Source organism: Erpetoichthys calabaricus, chromosome 3, assembly GCF_900747795.2.
Source record: "Erpetoichthys calabaricus chromosome 3, fErpCal1.3, whole genome shotgun sequence".
NCBI classification, from domain to species: domain Eukaryota; kingdom Metazoa; phylum Chordata; class Cladistia; order Polypteriformes; family Polypteridae; genus Erpetoichthys; species Erpetoichthys calabaricus.
The window spans coordinates 295,548,057-295,566,480 of NC_041396.2; the positions used below are offsets into that span (position 1 = coordinate 295,548,057).

Below are 18,424 nucleotides of genomic sequence, written 5' to 3' on the forward strand. Positions count from 1 at the left end.
GATGTTGTATAACAATAAACAAGAAAGAGAGAATGAACCCCACCCAAACACCCACTCACACACCCTATCCCAGTGTAAGCCAAAGGGAGACAATGTCCCAACTCAAATCACTGAAATAGAAGATGGTAAAAGAAATAAAGTCAAACTGGCATAGCAAAGTGAAAATAGACAGATAGATAGATAGATACTTTATTAATTCCAAGGGGAAATTCCCCTACTCCAGCAGCAGCATACTGATAAAGACAATATTAAATTAAAGAGTATTAAAAATGCTGGTAAAAACAGACAATAACTTTGAGTAATGTTAATGTTTACCCCCCCGGGTGGAATTGAAGAGTCACATAGTGTGGTGGAGGAACGATCTCCTCAGTCTGTCAGTGGAGCAGGATGGTGACAGCAGTCTGTCGCTGAAGCTGCTCCTCTGTCTGGAGATGATCCTGTTCAATGGATGCAGTGGATTCTCCATGATTGACAGGAGTCTGCTCAGCGCCCGTCACTCTGCCACAGATATCAAACTGTCCAGCTCCGTGCCTACAATAGAGCCTGCCTTCCTCACCAGTTTATCCAGGCATGAGGCATCCTTCTTCTTTATGCTGCCTCCTCAGCACACCACCGTGTAGAAGAGGGTGCTCGCCACAACCGTCTAATAGAACATCTGCAGCATCTTATTGCACATGTTGAAGGACGCCAGTCTTCTAAGGAAGTATAGTCGGCTCTGTCCTTTCTTGCACAGCGCATCAGTATTGGCAGTCCAGTCCAATTTATCATCCAGCTGCACTCCCAGGTATTTATAGGTCTGCACCATCTGCACACAGTCACCTCTGATGATCACGGGGTCCATGAGGGGCCTGGGCCTCCTAAAATCCACCACCAACTCCTTGGTTTTGCTGGTGTTCAGGTGTAGGTGGTTCGAGTTGCACCATTTAACAAAGTCCTTGATTAGGTCCCTATACTCCTCCTCCTGCCCACTCCTGATGCAGCCCACGATAGCAGTGTCGTCAGCGAACTTTTGCACGTGGCAGGACTCCGAGTTGTATTGGAAGTCCGATGTGAATAGGCTGAACAGGACCGGAGAAAGTACAGTCCCCTGCGGCGCTCCTGTGTTGCTGACCACAATGTCAGACCTGCAGTTCCCGAGACGCACATACTGAGGTCTGTCTTTAAGATAGTCCACGATCCATGGCACCAGGTATGAATCTACTCCTATCTCTGTCAGCTTGTCCCTTAAGGAGCAGAGGTTGGATTGTGTTGAAGGCGCTAGAGAAGTCTAGAAACATAATTCTTACAGCTCCACTGCCTCTGTCCAAGTGGGAGAGGGATCGGTGTAGCATGTAGATGATGGCATCCTCCGCTCCCACCTTCTCCTGGTATGCGAACTGCAGAGGGTCGAGGGCGTGGCAGCATATAACAAAAATAATAAGTTAATAATAAATAAGCAGCAGATAATAAAACAGAGTTAGGAGGGGCTGCAGCAAAGCGGGATTTAGTGGTCCGCGTATCAGTGGAACTACTGGATGTGCAGCTAATCAAACTTCATGACTCAAAGGCTGCCAGCTGTCCTCAGCAGTCGCCTCGGGGGTTTGGGGGGTGGGGGGGGGGACACAATAGAGTGAAAGCATAGCGTGGTCTAAAAGTAGGAAAATCTGAAGCTAAAATTGGAACACGCAGCGAAACATGAGGTGACATGCAGTCGTGTGAAAAAGTAAGTACCCCCTGTGAAATGAATAGACCTTGACACCAAAAGGAGGTTTGGGGCAGCCACTCGTATACTTGACACAGACAGACACTCAGACAGCCAGATGTCGAAAACATACACGTTTATTCTTCTTTCTTTTTATACAGCACACAGTACCCAAAACACCACAATAATGCTCACAGTCCTTTCTTCTCTCTCTATTGCCGCCTCTACTCCACTCCACTCCTCCCGTGGCAAGCTCCGTCATCTTGCACCCGACTGTGGCTCCTTGAATGGAGTGAGGCTGCCCCTTTTATGTTGCACCTGGAAGCACTGCAGGTGCACTTGGTTCCTCTTCCGGCCAGCGCTTCCTGGTGTGGCGGAAGTGCTGCCATCCAATTCTCTGGGATCATCCACGCGCCCCCTGGCGGTGGCTACGGACCCCAACAAAGCTGAACTTCCAAGGTCTCTATTCGTCACCCTGATTTAATCCAGGGGGGCTGTCCTCTTGCGCCCTGGGGAAGATATTGCCCCTCTCCCGGTCCTTCTCTTCTCCAGGTGTCCTGGTGGGGCAATGTCCTTGGTCGTCTGCCACACCTGTAAATACGAAGCTTTGGTAACACAGAAGTGTACAGGTTGGGTCCAACGACAGAATTGAGTGCAAATGGAGGATGACTGGCTTTTAAAACAGGTTGGACGGAAGTGACATCATCTGGAGCCCGGAAACAGCAGTGACGTTGTTGGAATCGGGCAGAGTTACCCATGTCTGGTCTGCAGGGATAAAAGTGACAGGGTTTACTGCGCCCCGCCACCCCCTGGGCTGGCATGAAATTACCTTCTTTTGGTCCTTCTATCTGCCTTGCCATGCGCACGTGTGAGACACCACCCCAATGAAAACTATATTAACTGTTTCAGGGCAAATGTCAACTTTGGTCAAAAGGAGGGGGTTGACAGTGGTAATCAACTGCAAATGGTGACAAAAAGCCTGTCGTTCTGTTTTAGTTGGACCCTCTTTGTTAGAAGGAAAGTTTGCTTCATTGGTTTAACTGAGATTCCCTGCACTTGCGTGAGTTGCGAGGAGCAAACGACGGCAAAAATGGCGTCCACGTCTGGCGAGACATCGGAGCAAATGTGCCAAGCACCATACTCCGTGGACAATGTTTTGCATGTTATTGCTGACTTGTCGGTCTCTGAGTTTGATACAAGTGATCGAAAATGAACGTGAGGTACCAGCGTCAGTTGATCATGATGTTTAGTAGGTTCGTGTAGCTGATGCACCTATGGAAATGTTTGCCCGGGAGGACCGCCACTTAACGATGACAACAGCTACAAAGCGTATTGCGATGCACTGCGACCGCCGCTGCCTCCCCTGCCCCGCCACCTCAAGAAGACAGCCAAGGCAAACATGGCGGCAGCAGAGCGCAGCAACCGATGTTTTATGTTGATTTCTGCCTGAAACCGCTGCTGTGTGTGCTTTACAAAAAACTGTGTATTTTGGGAAAAATAAATATTAAGCCCTCAAAGAGTTCTTCATTAAAACAGGACTTTTAATTAAAGGTGACAGAACTGAAACCAAAATATTAAAATTAGGCTTGGTAATAATGAATTCAATGAAAACGAACAGATGTGCCATTACTGTCTGGTCTCCCTCCCCTTTGGCTCTAATAGTTAGCATTGTCCCCTCACGTCGGCATTTCTTCTAACTATCTCTTAAGTCGCTGGCATCGACTGGCAGTTTTTCCCCACTCCTTCATTCAGGTCCTCCAACTTGCAGGGAAAACGTGTGGGTTGGTGGCAGAATTGGCACTCCAGCCACTGTAAAACAAACTTTGCGCTGTTCCAGTGTGATGCTGAGGTGTCACCCGCTGCACAGCTGCAATCAGGGTGGTTTGTAATGTGGTGGGTGCAGTCATGCGCTCTGATCAGCGTACGCAGCCGACCTCCTCTTTTTGCTGTGTGATGTTTGAGGGATGTCCTGGGTTCACAGCCTGTTTCAAATCACCGAACCCCCCCAAAACATCTCAGAGTGGGGCGTTGACTTGGCCATGCCGGGACCCCTCCTATATTTCCTTCTGTTCATCCATTCCTTGGTGGACTTCCATGCATGTTCAGGGTCATTGTTATGTTGCAAGGCCCACTTCTGGTTGGTGCTTCAATCTTCTGGTGCAATTAAATATTCCAAATGCAAAGCAGACCCCAAATATTTCCACCACTGTGCTTTAAAGTTGCTAACAGGATCTTCTGGTCGAATGCTGATCTGCTTTACACCAAACTCTGTCTTTGTCTGGGTTGTCCAGAGCCCTTGTCCCAGCACTCCTCGGGGGGGCTCATGTGTAAATGGTGTGTACAGCCAGGGCCAAAATTGTTGAGGATGACCCAAGTGTTAGCTGCTTCAGTGTTTTTAGGTCTTTTTGTCAGATGTTTCTCTGGTACACTGAAGCAGAATTACAAGCAGTTCAGAAGTTTCAAAAGCTTATCAACAATGACATGAGGTTTATGGTCAGAGTCCATATTTGCAGTGTTGGCCCTTCTATCTTTTTCAAGACCTCTGCAATTCTCCATGGCAGGCTGGCAATCAACTTCTGGGCCCAATCCTGACTGATGGCTGCCCAAGTTCTCAATGGGGAGTTTCCTGGTCATGGACCCCAAAATTTTGATGTTTTGTTCCCTGAGCCACTTAGTTCTCACTTTTCCCTTTTGGCCCAGTGCTCCATCCTGCTGGATTGTTCATTGTTGGTCACCAAACCGTTCTTGGATGGTTGGTAGAAGTTTTGAGGAAGATTTGGTCCCATTCTTTATTCATGGATGTGTTCTTAGGCCAAATTGTGAGTGAGCCCTGCACTGCCTTGGCTGACATAAATGGTCTCAGGATGCTTTACTGTTGGCATGACCGAGGACTGATGGTAGCGCCACTCATCTTTTCAAACATTCAGAATGGGGATTCATCTGAGACGATGACTTGACCCCAGCAGTACCCAGCAGTCCAATCCTAGAATATCAGTCTGTCACTGATGTTTTTCTTGGCTACCCTTCTTCACACCCACCAGGACATCCTCCAAACGTCTTCACCTCACTCCCACCTGCCTGCTGCCATTCCTGAGCCAGCCCTGCCCTGGTGGTGCCTGCAGCTGAATCCACTTTAGGAGACACTCCTGGTGCTTGCTGGACTCTCTTGAGCGCCCTGAAACCTTCTTCACCTCTCTCTTGTAACCCAATCAGAGTGACAGAGTGACCTCCAGCCTTGTCCTCGTCAGTGTCACCTTTGTGAACAAGAGGATCACTGAAGTGACGTCAGCAGGTCCTTTTGTGGCAGGGCTGACATGCAGTGGTGTTTTGGGATGAAGTTCATTTTCATGACAAAGAGGGACTTGGCAATTAATTGCAGTTCATCTGATCACTCATCAGAACATTCTGGAGTTGATGCAAATTGCCCTCATAAAAACTGAGGCAGCAAACTTTGTGAAAATTCATATCTGTGTCACTCTCAAAACTTTTGGCCACAACTGTACACAGAAAAATGTTGTATATGCCCGTTTCCATGCTCACTTTGAATGTATAAAAACTAAACTTGGCGTAAAGCCACGCACATTTCCAGTTTTGTCCGTACTCCATGTTTTAGTGTGAAATCTACGCACACCGTTATACATGAGGCCCCCTGGTCTTTACCTACTACAGCTGCTCATGGGCACTGTGGCATAGCGGGTCCACGGCTCAGCAATAGGTGGCCTATTTTAAATAAATAATTGTTCCCCAAGAAGGTGCCAGCTCGAAATGGGTCCGGTTGTGCATGAGTGCATCTTGCTTCACCATTAATGGAGGATCTGGCTGGCCGTGCCGCATTCATGTGCAGAGGTGAGCGGATCAGTCAGCTTCCTCAATGATGCCACTCCGGGACCAGCTCCTCACACCTTCACCCAGTTCAACAAAATCGACTGGCCAGAAAGATAGGACTGGGATTGATGAGGGAGAGGCGGAGCTTAAATGGAGAGAAGCAGAGAGAGAGAGTGGGAGAGCGGGAGAGTGAGTAAGAGGCAGGTGGCTGGGAGTGAGCTTTAGGGCTGCAGGAGTCTGAAGCGGAAGAAAGAGGCACTTACCTGGGAGGAGGAGCGTCCCGAAATGTGGTGTCACCCGCAGACGCCTGAGGAACTGGCAGTAGGGGGTGTGGGCATGTGAGGCAGAAGAAGTAAAAAAACGAGGCAGAGTTCATATGTGGAAGTCCAAGCTTAAAGCTGCAGTAGACACAATGCTGTTATGTCCACCAGGTAATTGACAGCATCTGCCATTGATTGATTACACCTGACCAATTTGCACACCTCACCCATCTCTGATTAATGCGGGGCGGAGAACTGGCTTTTATTAGCCACATTGGAATGGGCCCTTTTCACAGCAGCCATTTTGATATGAAATGGTATGGTAGGCACAGGTGTCACTAATGACATTAATGAAGCTTCTCTTCATTTTCAGTGTTTTCAGTCATCACTTCCACCTGTGCTTGCAACACTACTTCATGTCAAGATGGCTGCTGCGAAAAAGGCCCGTTCTTCATCTTCTTCTTCCTCTTTTACTTCTTCATTTGCTTCTTCTACTTCTTCTGCTTCTTCTTCTTATTTTACTTCTTCTGCTTCTTTTTTTTACTTCTTCTGCTTCTTCTTCCTTTTCTTCTGCTTCTTCCTCTTTTACGTCTTCTCCTTCTTCTTCCTGTTTTACTTCTCCTGCTTCCTCTTTTACTTCTTCTTCCTCTTTTACTTCCTCTTCTTTTGTTTCTTCTTCCTCTTTTACTTCTTCAGTTTCTTCATCTTTTACATCCACTTTTTCTTCCTCTTCTTCTGCTTCTTCCTCTTCTTCTGCTTCTTCTCCTTCTTATTCCTGTTTTACTTCTCTTGCTTCCTCATTTACTTCTTTTTCCTCTTTTACTTCCTCTTCTCCTTCTTCTACGTCTTCCTCTTTTCAGTGGCGTAGCTGTGGGGGGCAAGGGGGGACATCTGTCCCTGGGCGCAGCATCCAGGGGACGCCAAATTGATGTTCCCCATTGCATTTTGGTAAACAGGAGGGGGCGTGAAATCTTCAGTTGTCCCCGGGCGCTGAAAACCCTAGCTACGCCTCTGCCTCTTTTACTACTTCTGCTTCTTCTTCTTCCTCTTTTACTTCCTCTTCTCCTTCTTCTTCTTCTTCTTCCTTTTTTACTTCATCTGTTTCTTCTTCCTCTTTTATTTCTTCTGCTTCTTCCTTTATTACTTCTCCTTCTTCTTCCTCTTTTACTTTCGCTTCTTCTTCCTCTTCTTCTTCTGCTTCTTCCTTTTTTACTTCTTCTCCTTCTTATTCCTGTTTTACTTCTCCTGCTTCCTTTTACTTCTTCCTCTTCTCCTTCTTCTCCTTCTTCCTCTTTTACTTCTTCCTCTGTTTCTTCATCTTCTTCTTCTTCCTCTTTTACTTCTTCCTCTTTTACTACTTCTGCTTCTTCTTCTCCTTCTTCTTCCTCTTTTACTTCTTCTCCTTCTTCCTCTTTTGTTTCTTCTTCCTCTTCTTCCTTTTTTACTACTTCTTCCTCTTTTGCTTCTCCTTCCTCTTCTTCTTTCTCTTTTACTTTTTCTACTTCTTCCTCTTTTACTTCTTCTTCTGCTTCTTCCTCCTCCTCTTCTTCTTCTACTGCTTCTTCTTCTTCTTCGTCTTTGTCTTCTGGCCGCTCCCATTAGGTGTCGCCACAGTGGATCATCTTTTTCCACATCTTCCTGTCTTCTGCATGTTGCTCACAGCCAATCTGTATTAATTTTATTATTATGGCTTGAAAGCCACAGTAAAGCTCAAACACGTCTTACAAGTGGTGATGGTGTTTACAGGCTGCACATTTATGTGGAGCTTAAAGCATTCAATTCAGTTCAAGGGTTGAACGGAAAAGAACAGGTGAAAAGAAACAATGTTGTGAACTATGTGGAGCATGGAACATGGAAAGCATCCACCAACTGGGGCTGGGGGTGTTGGTGTGGAAGAGATTACAGTTGAATTTCGTATGGCAGAACCTCACAAATTGTTGATTTAAAGTTGATTCGTTCAAAGGTTAAAACCTTGACTCTTTTTTGTTGTCAAAGCCTATAATTAGTCCTGCATCATCATACCGTGGGCTTGAATAAATGTCTACAAAAAAAAAAAATGTGGCTAATTACTAAACTTTCACTCACTCCAAGGTGTCATCCTGTAGCTCCATCAGGTATCTGCAAAAAAATCTCCCCGTCATTCTGTTCCATCAGGGTTTGGCTTTGTTGGTTAGTTTGCTGTTTTTAAGTTCCTGTATTTTATTTTTTCCTTTTTTTACGACGGATTGTTGATTGGTATTACGTACTTCTTGATGATCTGCGGGTCTTTGCTTAAATTTCTTCTTTTGGCTGCTTCTGTTAGGGGTTGCCACAGCGGATCATTTTCTTCCATATCTTTCTGACCTCGTCATCTTGCGTTGTCACACCCATCACCTACATGTCACCACATCCATAAACCTCCTCTTAGGCCTTCCTCTTTTCCCCTTACCTAGCAGCTCTATCCATAGCACCCTTCTCTCATTATACTCATCATCTCTCCTCTGCACATGTCCAAACCAACGCAATCTCGCCTCTCTGACTTTGTCTCCCAACCGTCCCACCTGAGCTGACCCTCTAATGTTCTCATTTCAACGTTCTCATTTGTAATATACTCAACAGTGGCAGAGAGCTGCTTGGAGGTCCCCAGGATGAAATTCCTTCAGCATTTTGCGTTCTGCTTGTGGTCTGGCCGGGATAACTTGGCAGTCGTTACAAATCTTCCCTTCTTGCTGTTGTGAGACGTTTCACGTTTTTCGCCAGTTAACACGACGGGACTGCAGAGCACTTTTGTTTGAGGATCGCCTTCACAGCACAACAGAACGTCACTCATTGGCTGGCAGGGCACAACCCTGGCCACGCACCATTCAGACTTTTACCTCGGCGTGTTTTGAGTTGCGCAGATCTGTTTGCGGTGGCACTGCAGCTTCTCTGCACTCCCTTGCCGTTTATCACTTCGGTGTGACATAAAACCTGAACTTTCTCAGTGCTGCATCGGCTGCTAAGAGGGGACAATGGCAGACCCTGCTGTGGTGGCCACACCCACTGCCAGGTAACCATGGGAACTGGTTCACGATAAACAAGTGAAACTTTATCTTAGTAAACACTGCAAAGCCTCCATCATCAGACTTGAGGCTTTGTCTCTTGGAACAGCTGACAGGACGTGGTGTCTTTGCCAAATCAGGGGATTAAAATTGTTCTACAAAGGAAAACATCTTGAGTGGGTGGGGGGGTTGAGTTTGTGCAGCGCGTACAGCGAGGGGCTACTCTGGCATAGCTTGAACGGTGACTCCCAGGGGTCTTTAGAGGGAAACTGGAAAGGAGAATGCAGGACAGGGTGGCATAGTGGTCTTGAAACCCTTGAGGATTCGGGTGCCAGTGTGACTCTGTGTGCCCACCAGTGAATCACTTCAACCTGCCTGAGATAGCAGTTGTATCTCAGAAGAAGTCAAAGTAAAATGGAAACCTTACTGGGTGCAGTAAGCCGGAACATGGAGGTAGGGCGCAATGGGCCAACTGGCACCGTCCAGGGCACGCCAGGGGGCAATGGGACCGAAAATCTCATCCAGTTGCACCTCAGTCAGGCCACAAAGCTTTGCTGAAATGACATCAAGTGCTGCTTCGTTCAGAGCTCTCACAGACCTGAGGGTCAGCTAGACATGAAGACCCCCCCGATCAACTTCAGGACAGAGAACACAAAACCACTGTCACCAGTCAGAATAGTGACCCAGGGGGACCTGGAGAGGACAACACTATACAGCGGATTGACAAAGTACCGAGACCCCTTCACTTTCTGCATACTTTATTGTGTTGTCCATTTAAAGAACAAATTTGATATTTGTGTCCATCAGTCTACGCTCAGTGACCCAGAATGACAAAGTGACGACATGTTTGCACAAATATTAAGAATCAAAAACTGCAATCTCTCCTTCTTCGAAGTATCTAGACCCTCTGCTGTGGACCTCCGCATTCTGCTCAGATGCCTCCTGTTTTGCTTCAGTTCTCCTTGAGATGTTTCCAGAACATGATTGGCGTCCCCTGCTGTGGCACATTGAATGGATTGGCACACGTGTACCTGTGTAGAGAGGGTCCAACCAATTTGTGCTACACACCACAACACAAACTGAGCCAAGGAACTCCCTATAGACCACCACAATCAAACTGTGGCGAGGCACAGAGCTCAGCAAGATGATCAGCCCATCTGTAAAGCTTCAGGTGTTCCCCGGAGCTCTGTGGCCTCAAGAATTGTGAAGTAGAAGAATTTTGGAACCACCAGGACTCCTTCTGGCCATCCAACCAAACTAAGTAAACATGAAGAGCCTTAAGGCAGGGAGGTGACCAGGAACCCAACGGTCAAACCTACAGGGGTCTGGTGCTGAGATGGGAGAACCTGTTAGAAAGGACGGCCGTCTTGGGAGCACTCCATCAATCAGGTCTCCATGGCAGAGCGGCTGACTTATGCTTGGAGTTTGTCAAATGTCATTTAAAGGACTCTGAGAACTTGAGGAAAACGATTCTCAGATCTGATGTGACAAAAACCAAACTCTTTGGGCAGAAATCCAAGCACAATGTCTGGAGAAGATCAGGCCCTGCTCATCACCTGGCTGATGCCATCCCTATGGTGAAATATGGTGGTGGCAGCATCATGCTATGGGGGTGCTGGGACAGGGAGACCAGTCAGAATCGAGGGAAGGATGAAATGCAGCCAGATACAGAGAAGTCCTTGAAGAAAACTGTCTCAGGCTGTGGTAACAGTTCAAATACCTGAATCATACAGCCAAGACAATGTATGACCTTGGGTGGTCCAGCCAAAGCCCAGACTTAAACCGTATGGAACATCTGGGGAAAGATCTGAAGGTGGCAGTTTACAGATGCTCAACATCGAATCTAATGGAGCGTGAGAGGATCTGCCAAGAAAAGTGAGACAAACTGCCAAAATCCAGGTGTGCAAAGCTTGTAGAGACTTACCAAGAAGATGCAAAGTCTGGAATTGGCACTCCTACAAGGTACTCCGTTAAGGGTCTAAATACCCCTAGGAATGAGAGATTTCAGTTTTTAATTTTGAATACAATTACAAGTCTCTCTTAAATGCGTCTTCACTTTGTCATTCTGAGCTGTTGAGTGTAGACCAGTGGTCAGAATCTCCAGTCCTGGTGGGCCCCACTGGCTGCAGGTTTTCATTCTAACCCTTTTCTTAATTAGTGACCTGTTTTTGCTGCTAATTAACTCCTTTTCCTTTCATTTTATTTGACTTGTTTAAGATTTGTTCCCCTGAATTTCTTTGTCGTTCCTCTGAATTGCTTCATTTCTTTCTTTAATTGGACCCAAACAGAAATGAAATGTGAAGTGAGTGAGCCAACAGAAGAGCAACTAAGTCAGGGCCTCCAACTGCAACCAGTTACTTAATTAGGCGCCGAGTCTCGTTGTTAATTAAACTCATTCTTTAATTCCATGGCTTGTTGCTGCTCTCACTGTACAATAGCAGACATTTCTGAAATTGTTGATTTTCTTTTTTCTAAGAGCTCTGGTCAAATGTTTTGTGGATCTGAGCAGATCGACACTCCTGAGATCTTCACCAGTTGTTTTGGCTCATTTTGTATCTCATTATTTCTTGGCTGCTAATTAAGGAAAAAGAAACAATTGAGGGGTCTGAGACTTCAAGAGCAAATCAAATAAAATGAATTCAAAAGACGTTAAATAGCAGCAAAAACAGGTCACTGATTAAGAAAAGGGTTAGAATGAAAACCTGCAGCCACTGCGGCCCTCCAGGACCGGAGTTGGAGACTCTTGGTGTAGACTGCTGGGCACAAATGGCAAATGCATTTCAATTGAAATCTACAACATGATAAAAGTGTGCAGAAAGTGAAGGGGTCTGACTGTGCACTGAATCCACTGTATCTCTACATGTGGTTTATTGTCCAATTGTGAGAAAGTGACCTGCGCCATATGTTTAAATCATTTTCTAAACCTGCCAAAACCTGAGTAGGGTCACATGGGGGGGCTGCCGCCCATCCCAGCAATCATAGGGTGTAAGGCAGGAACAACCCCTCAGTAAGGGCAGCAGCCCATTTCAGGGGAGCACACACATGCACACACTCACACATGTGCATACACCCGCTCCATCACACATACACGCTTATTCACACACACTTGCACAATCACACACACACACACACACACACACACAACACGAGCATACACACACTCCATTACACATATATACATATTTACACACACACAAGCTCATTCACACACACTCACATATGAGCATACACCCGCTCCATCACACATACACGCTTATTCACACACACTTGCACAATCACACACACACACACACACACACACAACACGAGCATACACACACTCCATTACACATATATACATATTTACACACACACAAGCTCATTCACACACACTCACATATGAGCATACATACACTCCATCACACATACACGCTTATTCACACACACATGCTCAATCACACAAACTCACATACATACACACACACATATTCACTCCATCACACACACTCACACACAGTTGCACACACACATATACACTCCATCACACATTCTATCACACACACACGCACACTCACACACAAGCATACACACAATTGGTCACACACACTCACTCATACACAAGCTCAATCAAACACACACACTCACGCACATATACACTAAATCACACACTCTCTCTCACGCACACACTCAGCACTCATTCACACACAGTTGCAGACACATGCTCAATCACGCACTCTCACACATGAGTATACACACACTCCATCACACATGTACACTTATTCACACACACACACACATGCTCAATCACACAGTCTCACACACACACAATCGGTCACAAACACTCACACACACACACATATATTCACTCCATCACACACAGTCGCACACACACACATACACTCCATCACACATTCTATCACACTCACACATAGCACACAAGCTCCATCACACATACACGCTTATTCACACACACATGCTCAATCACACAAACTCACATACATACACACACACATATTCACTCCATCACACACACTCACACAGTCGCACACACACATATACAGTCCATCACACATTCTATCACTCACACATAAGCATACACACAATCGGTCACACACTCTCAATCATACACAAGCTCAATCAAACACACACACTCGCACACATGTTCATTCAGTCGCACTCACACACCCCGACTGGGGTCAATTCAGCACCGCCAGTCCGCCTAAGCTTTTGGAGTGTGGGAGGACCCCCGATGGTCACATGTGTGTAGTTCATATTTAAAGCGTCCACGCTGGCCACACACTTGCGCTGCTCGTCTCCTAACGTGTTGAAGCTCAGAGCAGACCCTTTTAATGCTGTGACGCAGAAGCGCATAATTGCAGAGCTGTGCAGCCAGCAGGCCTTCATGGCTGAAAAGGCATCGATGCCACTAAATCCATGTCGCTTGCCTGGCTTTTAAAGCCCTGGTAGTGTTTCTTAGTAAAAACAACTAAAAGCAGGTGATGGAAGTGAGCGCTCACACAACGCACATTTGAAAAGCTGACGCCGTTTCCAGTTACGTGTAATTGCAAGGACGGGAAGCTTCAATGGCTCACCCTGCATTGGTGCCCATAATACAATAACAGTCAGGCCACTTGTGTGAGGCGCCTTGAAAATAACACCACACAACAAAGGCGGTTTACTGGAATTTTGAAATATTGGATTAATCTTGGGGCGTCCACGGTGGCACAATGGTAGTATCACTGCTGCCTCCCAGCAACGAGAGTTTAGCTCCCTGCATGGAGTCTGCATGTCCTCCCCGTGTTCCTGTGGGTTTCCAGAGACTCGCAGGTCAGTCGGATTGGTGATCACAGATTGGATTGTGTGTCCCCGCCTTGTGACTGACTGGCGTCCTGTCCAGGGACTTGTCCTGCCTTATGCCTAATGCTTGCTGGGGTGGGCTTCAGCTCCTGCAACCCTGTTGAGGGTTAGGTGGGTTTAAGAAGGATGGATGGATGGATTATTCTTCTACTGACAAGTTTAGTTTCACAAAAAATCACTTAAGGTTGGGACAAACCTAATAAAGGAAGGAGAGATTCGGAATACAAAAGCATAAGGAGTTGGTGACATTTGAAACTTGAATTAATTTGACTTGCCTACACTCTTTTGGGTAGCTTATGTTCCCCACCCCACCCATATACTGATGTAGGTGTAATCCTCACAACAGCAAATGTCACAAGTGTCACAAACCTGACAGAGTGACTTGCTGACAGGACAGCTTTGTAAACTGTGTTGTTATAAGAAGTACCAGTGGCCAGTCTGTGTGGACGAGGAGGACCTGAATGACCCCTGGCTAGTCACCGGTCCACGTGTCACAACGTGATTTTTATAACATTCATTTTAGCAGTATTCATTTTTTTTCAGCTACTGTACAGGAAATAAATTTAGTACATGCACAAGGTGTGATATTTATGAACATAAAATTCTTCACATGTGAAGAAAAGGAAAACCTCCCAGTGGTAACAGGGACTATTAAGGAGGTAACTGAGGGATTTGGAAATCATAGAGAGGGAAGAGCTGCTCCAATTAAACAGGCTGAAATCAAATAAATCACCAGGACCATGGAGTTAGTGAGCGCAGGTTTAAAAACCCTTGGCACACACTTTTAGGAAGTCAATGTGAACTGGAGAAATTCTTAGGACTGGAAAACAGCAAATATTAGCCCATTATATAAAAAAAAAGGGTGACCAGGCAGATCCATGTAATTGTTGGTCCATAAGCTTAAAGTGCATCACAGGTAAAGAAACAAATTGAAAGAATTATTATTACTGAACGAGCCAGCCAGCCAGTGTCAGTTATTCAAATATTACTCACATTGTGGCCATTTCCTGCAGTTCACCTCCGGTAGGACAGAAGTGACAGTGTTGTGTCTCCATGATGGCCTGATGGATGGTGAGCTATGCGGAAAGCACACATATTTTTCAGCAGTTAGTTTCCACAAACACGGCACGATTGGATGGTCCGTACATTGTTATGTTTCAGCCAGGGTTTGTTCTGTAGCTTATTTGGGGGTTATTTTTGAATGATTATTTTTCATGTTTTTATTTAATTTTGGTTATATTGGTTTATCATTTAGTATTTATGTACTGTGTCTTTAAGTTTATGTATGTTCCTTGATTTCTGAGGTCCCTCTCAACCATTCAGGCATAATAAAACACTGAGGTCTGTGTGGCCATTCTATCTGAGCGATTTGATTGGCCAGTTCTGACTTTGGTGTGATTGGCCAGTACTGACTTTGGTGTGATTGGCCAGTTCTGAGTTTGATGTGATTGGCCAGTTTGGCTTTGATATGATTGGCCGGTTTTGGCTTTGGTGTGATTGGCCAGTTCTGAGTTTGATGTGATTGGCAGGTTTTGGCTTTGATGTGATTGGCAGGTTTTGGCTTTGATGTGATTGACAGGTTTTGGCTTTGGTGTGATTGGCCAGTTTTGGCTTTGATGTGATTGGCAGGTTTTGGCTTTGATGTGATTGGCAGGTTTTGGCTTTGGTGTGATTGGCTAGTTTGGCTTTGGTGTGATTGGCCAGTTTTGGCTTTGATGTGATTGGCAGATTTTGGCTTTGGTGTGATTGGCTGGTTTTGGCTTTGGTGCGATTGGCCAATTCTGAGTTTGATGTGATTGGCCAGTTTGGCTGTGGTGTAATTGGCCAGTTTGGCTTTGATATGTTTGGCTGGTTTTGGTTTTGGTGTGATTGGCCATTTTTGGCTTTGGTATGATTGGCCAGTTCTAACTTTGATGTGATTGGCTAGTTTGGCTTTAGTATGATTGGCCAGTTTTGGCTTTGATTACACGATGAAAGAAAAACTGCCTGTGTGAGGTGCACAAGGAGGTTGTATGAGTCGACTTCAAAGACAGAAGGAATAAAGCCGGGCAGGAGGCATTTCGAAATTAATAACAGAGTCTGAGAAGCAGGCAAAGAAAGGGAGCGCTGGTGCAGAGATGTTCACACATGCATGAATATGGAGGAAAGGCACAGAAGGTACAGAGCAAATTTTTTTTAATTATTCCATTACCTGCCTTTGACAGGTACTGTGGCTACATGTATATAAAGTACTCAGACCCCTGCACACGTTATTGTGTTGTAGATTTAACATTGGCTATTTTTGCCCGTGAAATGACACTCAATAACCCATAATGACAAAGTGACGCCATGTTTTCAGAAAGGTTTACAAATTTACTAAAAATCAAAAACGGAAACCTCTTGTTCTTAGAAGTATTCAGACCCTCATTTTGTAGAAGTTCCTTGAGCAGCAATTCAAGCTTGGAGTCTTTTTGGTAAGTCTCTACAAGCTTTGCACTCCTGGATTTGGCCAGTTGATCCCATTCTTCCTGGCAGATCGTCTTCAGCTTCATTAGATTGGATGGGAAGTGTCTGTAAATGGCCATCACAAACTGCCCAACTGTGGACATGAGGTAGTAAGCTTGACTTGGCTTGTCTTGATTGTTTCTCCAAGGATTATTGTTTCCTCTGCATCTCTTTGGTGATCTTCTATGAGAAATAACAAAAAAACTTCTATACAAGCTCCATAGGACATATAGTCTGCGTAGACAGTATGTAGTAAAACTTGTAAGGTGTAATCAACGTGGACATCGACGTTAATGTTTGCAGTGCAATAAATATGTCTCTGTTGTATGCCATTTGGTATGGACTTTAGAAAGGGATCATTGATGTTTGTGATGTGCCATCTGTTGAAATGAAAAATTCAGTGCATATGTCTCTGCTATGTGGCACTTGGTATGGGCTTTATAAAAGCAGTGTTCATTTTTGTGATGTGCCATCTGTTAGAAAAGCAAATGCAATGAATATGTCTCTGTTATATGTAATTTGGTATGGGATTCATAAAAGCATTGCTAATGTTTGTGATGCACCCTCTGTTGGAATAACAAATGCAATGCATATGTCTCTTTTATATGACATTTGGTATGGGATTCATTAAAGCAGTGTTGATGTTTGTGATATGCCATCTGTTGGAGTGAAAAATGCAATGCATGCCTTTATTATATGCCATTTGGTATAGGCTTTATGAAAACAGTGTTAATTTTTGTGATGTGTCATCTGTTGCAAAAGCATATGCAATATATATGTCTCTGTTATATGCCATCTGTTATGGGATTCATAAAAGCAGTGTTAATGTTTGTGATGGACCATCTGTTGGAATGACAGATGCAACATAAGGATGGATGCACATTTAGATATACAGACACGTATCCTTTTACTATTAAGTTGGATAATGTATGTTTTAGAAATATTGAGCACTATATGTCACTTCTTCCACAAAAGATAAAATGCAAGATGTATAGAATACATTTAGAAATTGTTTGAAAATGTATAAAATCTATTGAACGTATTACTATTCATTGTCCTATTCAGTCTTTATCCATAATATTCTGCTCCTTAAGTTCTGTTTCTATTCACATCTTTAAAATAACAGAATTATGTTTTAGCAGTAAAGCTAGGCTACGCTTGCCCCTTTGAAAGTCTTCAGTCAGAGACCTCTGCCCCACCTGGGTGCCAGATATTGTGGTATTTGCCTGCATTCCCTCCTTCTCCACCTCTGATCACCTCAGTTCTGGGGGGTATATAGTGGAGCATTTATGGAGTTGGTGCTCCTGAACCATTTAAAATCGGGGCAACAGTGTCAGGCACAGGAGGGCTGTGATCTTCAGTTCACACGTTGTCAGTAATGTGAAAACCGGTTGACTGCAATGGCTTGAATGTGGAAAGCATTCTATTAAAAGAGTTCCTCTCTGTTCTTAATGTTTCAGCCAGCAAAGAAGGATCTGCACACTTTCAAGGAGAAGTCCTTCAAGAAGAGGCGGCAGTGCGCAGTGTGCAAGCAGCCAGTGGAGAATCTGGGGTCCTTCTGCCGGGGTGAGTCTGAGTGCTCTGACGTGTAGTGAGAGCAGGCCAGCATGGAGCTGCTTGATTTCATTGTCACGTCTTCATAAAGTGCGGTAATAGCGTGCAGGAGTGTGTGCCCAGTCTAGGGGAAGATTTTCTGCTTACACCACGGGTTCAAACTGTCATCCCTCCCAGCATATAACAATAATTTAATAATAACACTCTGAAGCCCATTCAGTCAAGGTCATAGGTGACTGGAGCCTACCCTGGCAACTTTGGGCACAATGACGGTTCAAACCTTGGACAGGGCAACAGTTCATCATAGGACCTTCTCACGCCCACACATACACTGTGACAGACTGGAATAGATATAGATTTTAAAGTCACTATATAATAAATAGACAGAAATGAAAGGCACTATATAATAGACGTTAAAGGTACTATATAAAAGAGATAAATATAACAGGCAATATATAATAGAAAGGCACTAAAAATAGATAGATATGTAATACACCCTGTAATAGATACATATGAAAGACACTATATAATAGGTAGATGAATAGCTAGATAGACATGAAAAGCATTTTATAATAGATAGAAAGATAGATATGCAAGGCACTATATATTAGAAAGGCACTATATAATAGGTAGATGAATAGTTAGATAGATATGAAATGCATTGTATAATAGATATGCAAAGCACTATATAATAGACAGATGTGAAAGGCACTATATAATAGATGAATAGCTAGATAGATATGAAATACATTTTATAATAGATA

At 44.7% G+C, this 18,424-nt stretch overlaps 1 protein-coding gene across 1 annotated transcript in view; it reads left to right on the forward strand.

Annotated features, from left to right (window-relative positions):
• tns2a (tensin 2a) overlaps nucleotides 1–18,424 on the forward strand; it is a 241,378-nt gene that overhangs the window by 75,918 nt on the left and 147,036 nt on the right. Inside the window, exon 2 of the mRNA XM_051924783.1 lies at nucleotides 17,567–17,672. Coding sequence (XP_051780743.1) covers nucleotides 17,567–17,672 — 106 coding nt within the window. The remainder of the gene's footprint in view (nucleotides 1–17,566; nucleotides 17,673–18,424) is intronic.